The following is a 7,208-nucleotide window of genomic DNA, read 5'->3' on the forward strand; positions in this document are numbered from 1 at the left end:
GTTTGACCGGTGGCTGGTGCGTGGAGTGAAGTGGGAGTGAAATTTTGAGTCTCTGGCCTTTGTGCCCTTATTGCAGAAGCTAGCTCCCTCATGGCATCTGCCATTGTCTGCACACCCTCAGTTCCCGTCTTAGTGCAGAGATAGTGTGGCGACTTCATCACGCACCCCAGTGATGACCGCCACGAGTGATCTTGTGAGGGCATTGGTCTTCTCGCCCAATGAAAAAACCTGATTTACTTCTGCTGAGGGCTGCCTCTCAGGAGAGACTGGTCGGCTTCTCCTTGCCCTTGCCGTGGGTCTACCTAGTGGCACCCCTTCAGTGTGAGGCGCAGGCTGGGACGGTGGGGTACTGGGTGTCCCAAGATGAATTTCCCAACCGCCACTCGGACCCGCGAACTCGGAAGGTGTGAGCCCATGGAATGTTGCCAAGGAGCTAATGAAAGGTTCTGGCAGTGTGATGCCCTGTGATATGTCATGATCGATATTGCTGTCAGCATTCTCCAGAGCACACATTTCCATGGACCCCTCCCTCCCCCCCCCCACCCGCCTTGGTCTGGAGCACACGCATCTGGATCCTTAGGATCTTGAAGAGTGTCGTCTTCTTCTGCAAAAGACAACACAACAGTCAAATCGTTAGCAGCACAGGAGGGGGCAGGATGGGGGGCATGAGTAGTCTCACTGGTAGCAGGCAGTGAGCAGGTTGATTTGAAGGGCCACTATGCATTTTAATGACTCACCCTCACCCTCGCGTGTGGGTCCAGCTTGTGCAGAGCTTATTCTTTTTCTGCCGGTGCGACTCAGCAAGGCAGCAACCCTCTGTTCCAGGAGCGTCAGTTGGTGCAGATTTGGCGGACCTCCTCCTGTTCTAGTTCTCTTCCTCTTGTTGTGGGCCAATTTCTTCTGCAAAGGTGAAGATATAAATTGTCAGACATGGTGCACTTCTGATGGGTCGGACACATACAATTGCTCAATTTAAAGAAGAAGATATTACTTACACTCACTACTTGACCAATATCCTGCCATTTCTTCTTGCACTGGCTTCCAGATCTTGTGGTTTTGACCCCAGCAGAGAATTCTTCGGTAACGAGGTTCCACCTTTTCCTCATTTCCTTGGGGGAGACCTTTGACGGACCACTCTTGCTTATATCCAGCTCCAGCCGTTTCTCCTCAATAACCGTTACTAATTTCGCCACTTCCTCATGGAGGAAATTCTTGGTTCTTCTTGCACGCTCTTGAGCCATTCGTCTATTGGACTTCAACGCAGGTAATGTTCAAAAGTCACACTTACACCTCTCTTACACCTATTCAGCACTCCTTTCCACTCCCTCAGCCACACAAAAATCAATATTCAGACCTCACCTTTATATATGCTCCATAGCCACTTATTCTGAGAACGCTCCCCCTTTAAGTGGCCGATTGCCAAGCTTCCTGTTACACTGCACATGCGCGCAGACTGGAGCGCCCATTGCGCATGCACTGAAACAGTCACGCGTGTCGCTGCCGGCACTGCACGACACACTGGGCCCAAGCCCCGCCCCCCCCGCCGGCCGGACTGAGCAAGCGCGGCCGAAGCTCCCCCCCTCCCACCCCACACTCTGCTGCGTGACGCCGATGGATGCGGACGACGAGGGAGCAGCCAAATTCACAGGTAGATTTATGCCGCTTTTTCTCCTCCAGGAAATCGGTGCACCACATCGAGATACGCCGCTGTAAGTGGCTGGGGAAATTTGGGGCCATATTCTTAAAATAAGGGGCTGCCCATTTGAAACTGAGATGAGGGGAAATTTCTTTTCTCAGAGGATTGTAAATCTATGGAATTCTCTGCCCCATTGAACTGTGGAGGCTGGGTCATTGAATATACTTAAGGCGGAAATAGACAGATTTTTGAGCGATAAGGGAGTAAATGGTTATGGAAAGCGGGCAGGGAAGTGGAGCTGAGTCCATGGTCAGATCAGCCATGATCTTATTGAATGGCGGAGCAGGCTCGAGGGGCCAAATGGCCTACTCCTGCTCCTAGTTCTTATGTCCTTATGTTCTTATCATATGCCCGCCTTTCAAGTTTTTAAAATTTTAGCGTCTCCATTTATCCATGCAACTATTATTTGTTTCAGCCCCTTTTCACCTTATCAAAATATATTTATTTTGTATTCTTTCCATCTCATTTGAAAATTTTCCACTGCTCACAAGTTTGCTCTCTCAAGTGAATGTAAAAGATCCCATGGCACTATTTGTAGAATAGCTGGGGAGTTATCCCTGGTGTCCTAGCCAATATTTATCCCTCAACCAACATCACTAAAACAGATTATCTGGTGATTGTCACACTGCTGTTTGTGGGACCTTGCTACGAGCCAGTTGGCTGCCACATTTCCTTTTATTACAACACTTCAAGAAGTACTTAAATGGCATACTTGGGACGTCCTGAGGTTGTGAAAGGTGTTATATCAATGCAAGTCTTCCTTTCTTTGCTAACTTTTCAGCCCATTTAATTTGGACTTGCCCTTTTCTTATCTCACTGAACTTTGTCATTTTCCAGTCCACCACCCTTATATTTGACTTTTCATTATCCTTTTCTATTCTTATCAATCTGTCATGACTGCTATTGCTCAATTGTTCTCCTACTCTCCCAATAGTTATTTTCCCACTTCATTCCCAAGTACTAAATCAAGCAATTCTTCTTTGAAAGATTATCGATCTATCACAGATTGATAGATTTTTAACCAATAAGGGAATTAAGGGTTACGGGGAGCGGGCGGGTAAGTGGAGCTGAGTCCACGGCCAGATCAGCCATGATCTTGTTGAACGGCGGAGCAGGCTCAAGGGGCTAGATGGCCTACTCCTGTTCCTAATTCTTATGTTCTTATGTTCTTATGAAATGTTAACTCTGTTTCTCTCTCCACAGATGCTGCCTGACCTGCTGAGTATTTCCAGCATTTATTTATTTATTTATTTATTACTTCTTTGCTTGTTGGAATAGAAACACAAGGGCTGATTTTAGCCCCGTCTACTCTGGCGGGAGTCAAGATGGTGAGGGTGGGGGCTTCATGCCGTGGTCATGATGCTTCCCCGCCCCTCACCATTTTTACTTGCCTGAATTCAGGCACAGGAAGGCCATCCGCCCTAGAAGAGGGGGGCCTAATTTAAATGATATGTGCGTTACGATGACATCCCGATAACCATGAGCCTGACTAAGACCCGCACAGTCTTGAACTCACCATCGAAAGCTGAAGGCAGCAAGTATCTTGACCATAGGAGGCCCAAATAAATGATTTTCCCCCCCATTTTTAAAGGTTCCCTCTAGGCCAGAAATCCTGCCCGCACTAGGATACCTTGAGCCTCCACCAATAGTGCACTTGCCGACCTCCTTCTCCAAATCGTTACTTACCTTGCTGGTGACCACTTCCATGGCAGCCTGAAGTTCTCATCAATGAGGCCGAGAGTTACAATCTCCAGGTTTTAAGCTCCTGTGGTGGGGGGGGGCGAACGCTTCATTATCTCCTCTGCTTCCACAACCCCAATTCCCGCCCTCATTTTAAACCCACCCTGTGGTGATATATGAAGTGGCCCTGGATACATTCTAAAAATCATTTTCCACTTTAACCACATGTCGTAATTTTATTCCAGACTATCCTGAGATAGTTAAAATCATCCAGTATTTTGCCCTGTTCTTATGCATTTCTCTAAACTGTCTGAAGACCTCTCTATCTCACCTCGACTGTTGGGTAACATGTAATGCGCACTGAGAATTGTACCATTTCTCTTTCTATTTCTTAACTCTAACCATATGGAGTCTTTCTTAACACTAGGACATCCTCACTTTCTAACTATTCCCCCTCTCTTTTTTCCTTATCTCCCTTAATAATGAGGGTTATTAAGTTCCCAGTCCTGTTCAAACCTAAGCCGCATCTCTATTAAAGCTACTATCCTTCAATAGTTATTAATGCTTCCTACTCTCCAGTTTCGTTTTGAATGCTTTGTAACTTTACATGCATAACACTCATTCTGATTCCAATATTTTGGAACATCCTTTTTCCTGGATTTTATCAACCTAGGTTAGCACCTTGGTAAATACTTTGGGACCTTTATGATCAGCTTTTACCAATTTTCACCAATAAATTCCCAGAGTTTTTTTAAATGGTGAATCTATAAAAAAACAATTTCTCCTGAATTTTAGCAGAAAACTCCCAAATTCTCCATTATTTTCTTTGCAAATATCAAGTCCAGAGAAGCACACGAATCATATTTGTGATCTCAACATGCACATTGTGTGCTGTATGTGCCATGCTGAGATCATTGATGCAGTGTGTGGACATTTCTGGACCCAATTTACAGCAGGAAGAGAAACGAAGACTGTGCCATTTGAATTTTTTTTAAGCTGCCCTGGAATTACTTTAGGTAATGCTGTGAGGAACATATTCTTTATACTACAGCAAATGTCAGTCTTTCATTCGTAGTTAGGTATGGGACAAGGATAGTCCTGCACCGACACACTGATCGCCCTCTGAAGGTGGTCATCAATAAAAGGCTGACTCGGGTCACATACCTATTTTCCTATTCATATTTCCAAAATGCATTACTTCATATTTTTGTACACTTAATTGCGTCTGCTACATATCTGCCCATCTGCCAGCTAATTTTTGTCTCTCTGCTATCTTTCACAATTTGCCATGCCTCCCAATTTGGTACCATCATCATATTTCAATATTGTCTTATAAATTCCTACATGCGTATCATCTACTCATCAACACAGCCCCTATAGAACACCGTCAACAACACCTCTCCTGTCTGAGAAACTTTCTTTTTACCCCTACCCTTTACTTTCTACCCCCCCTGTCTCTATCCATGTCACCACAGCCCCCTTAATTCCATATATAATTCCTTTGCCAGAAGTCACTGATTAATTGATTTTTGAAAATCGAAGTAAAATATCTCTGTTATTTCTTTGAAAGATTCTATAAGGATGGTGAAGCACAAACTGAATTTTAGAAATCTTTGCCGAGTGGCCATGATTACCTCCAAGTGCTGAGTAATTTCAACCTATATTATAGATTCTAGTAGTTTACCAAAGGATCACTCAAATGCAACTGGCTACTCGACCTTGACCAATAATGTTCTACAAACCAGGCACAAGGTAATGCACAAAAGCATCATGGTAATTCTCCCTCCAATTGTCTCTTGCTTGGCACTACCCTCGTGAAAAGACCAAATGGGAATTCACTGCATGGGGAATATATCAGGAAAGGCTTAACAGGCTGGGTCTCTTTTCTCTTGAAAAAAGGCTGAGGGGTGACCTAATAAAGGTCTTTAAAATTATGAAAGATTTTGATAGAGTGGATACAGAGAAAATGTTTCTATTTGTGGGGAAGAGCTTAACTAGAGGCCATCAACATAAGATAGTCACAAAGAAATCCAATAGGGAATTCAGAAGAAACTTATTTGCCCAAAGAGTGGTGAGAATGTGGAACTAGCTACCACAGGGAGTGGTTGAAGCAAATATAGAAACACTTGAGGGGAGACTAGACAAGTATATCAGGGAGAAGGGAATAGAGGGTTATGCTGATAGATTTACACGAGGAAAGACGGGAGGAGGCGCAAGTGGAGCATAAACGCCGGCGCATGGATTGGTTGGGCCAAATGGCCGGTTCCTGTGCCGTATATCCTATGTAATCATCACATTGTCCTGCCCCTGATTTATGATAAATATGTTTTCAACTGAAATGCACTACATTTATGGATGATTTACACACATAGCCTCAAAGTTGCTAAACTTCTCAAGAAGTCAGCAAGTTAATCAGTCTATAACCATACTAGAAATGAAATCGCACTATCCATAAAAAGGCAAATCATTAATTCACATTTGACACTTCCAACTTAATTTGTTTCCATGGCCTCTCTCTTCACCTGTACCAGCTCCACTTTAAAACGTGCTCCAGCTGCCTGCTCAATCTTGCTCTTTTACACGGAGCATATTTGTGCAGACTGCTGGACAATAATCCGGGGGGCACATGGGCTTTCAACAATAAATACTAAAGCTGTTTCACTGTAAAACACGTGAAAAACAAAGTAAGGGATTTGGACAGAGCAAAACTTGAGTCACTGCTCGCAAGCTTTTACTTGCTGATTGTGCCTTCCTACATAACAGCTAGAAGAAACTTATAAAATCAATCCTACACAAGTATTATACAGCACGTGTGCACACATCTCTGATGAAGCCTAAAAAAGCAAAATTAAAAATGCACAACTATAGTCAGGGTAACTAGCAGCCTCGGTGTATATTCCCAGATGGGTGCTCCGAGCGTGTATTGAAATGCTTCGAGAATCCCTACACTAAATATAAGACAGTCCTGCAAATAAGAATTGTCGCAGCGATTTCAGTTCGAGCTCAGTTTTGTTTACACAGGGTTAAAAAAAAGCAACAAGCTCATCCCAGTTACTCTCAGGGAGTACATATAATCACAGACCAACAAAGCACACGTGGCACGGAGAGCAGTAGAGAACATGCACGGCAGGTAGAGTATTATATAAAGATGCTGCACTGCACCTTGTCTGTGAACCATTGTTGACTCGCAACTCCTCCTTTACACTCGACGCTCCGGCTGCCCCATTACACCGAGCAGTGACTGTGACCTGCAGCCACTCAACACTTGCAATCGGCAGGGTTTGTGAAACTGTTCCTTGTTGGCGCTTTGCTGTCGTATCCTCTCCGCTCCGAATGGCGCTGCTCTTCTGATAGTATTCAGTGATGTGGCGAACCGCTAACTACTGCATTCAGGAGCTGCAGCAAAAACAGAATCCAGACTCCTACATCTGGCGAGGCGAAGGCAGAGAGAGAGAGAGAGAAACCATGGGCAAAAGAAAGAGAATAAAGATAGCGAGCACTAAGCGAAAGAGACCAAGCGCAAAAGTGCGAGAAAAAGAAACAGGCTGACAGGTAGAAAAAAAAATAACTGGCAGTGAAGAGACTGAGGCAGAGAATTAGGAGCAGGAGTAAGCCATTCAATAAGATCATAGCTGATCTGCTACCTCAACTCCACTTTCCTGCATTGTCCCCTTATCCCTTGATGTAGAGGGCGATAGAGATAGTGAGAGAGAAAGAGGGAGAGCAAGAAAGAGAAATAAAGACCTGAAAAGAGAGAGAAAGAGACAAATAAATAGCAGGAGAGAAAAAAGCCAGAGAAATGAGAGATAAACAGACAAGGAGACCCAAATGG

General features: G+C 44.4%; 1 protein-coding gene across 1 annotated transcript in view; it reads right to left on the minus strand.

Moving 5' to 3' along the window:
- The window catches only part of dlg3 (discs, large homolog 3 (Drosophila)), a 779,594-nt gene extending 773,009 nt beyond the window's left edge, over nt 1-6,585 (minus strand). Inside the window, exon 1 of the mRNA XM_070882612.1 lies at nt 6,539-6,585. Coding sequence (XP_070738713.1) covers nt 6,539-6,554 — 16 coding nt within the window. The 5' untranslated portion in view covers nt 6,555-6,585. The remainder of the gene's footprint in view (nt 1-6,538) is intronic.
- Nucleotides 6,586-7,208: the final 623 nt, after the last annotated feature.

This window comes from Pristiophorus japonicus, chromosome 6 (assembly GCF_044704955.1).
Source record: "Pristiophorus japonicus isolate sPriJap1 chromosome 6, sPriJap1.hap1, whole genome shotgun sequence".
Classification (NCBI taxonomy): Eukaryota; Metazoa; Chordata; class Chondrichthyes; family Pristiophoridae; genus Pristiophorus; species Pristiophorus japonicus.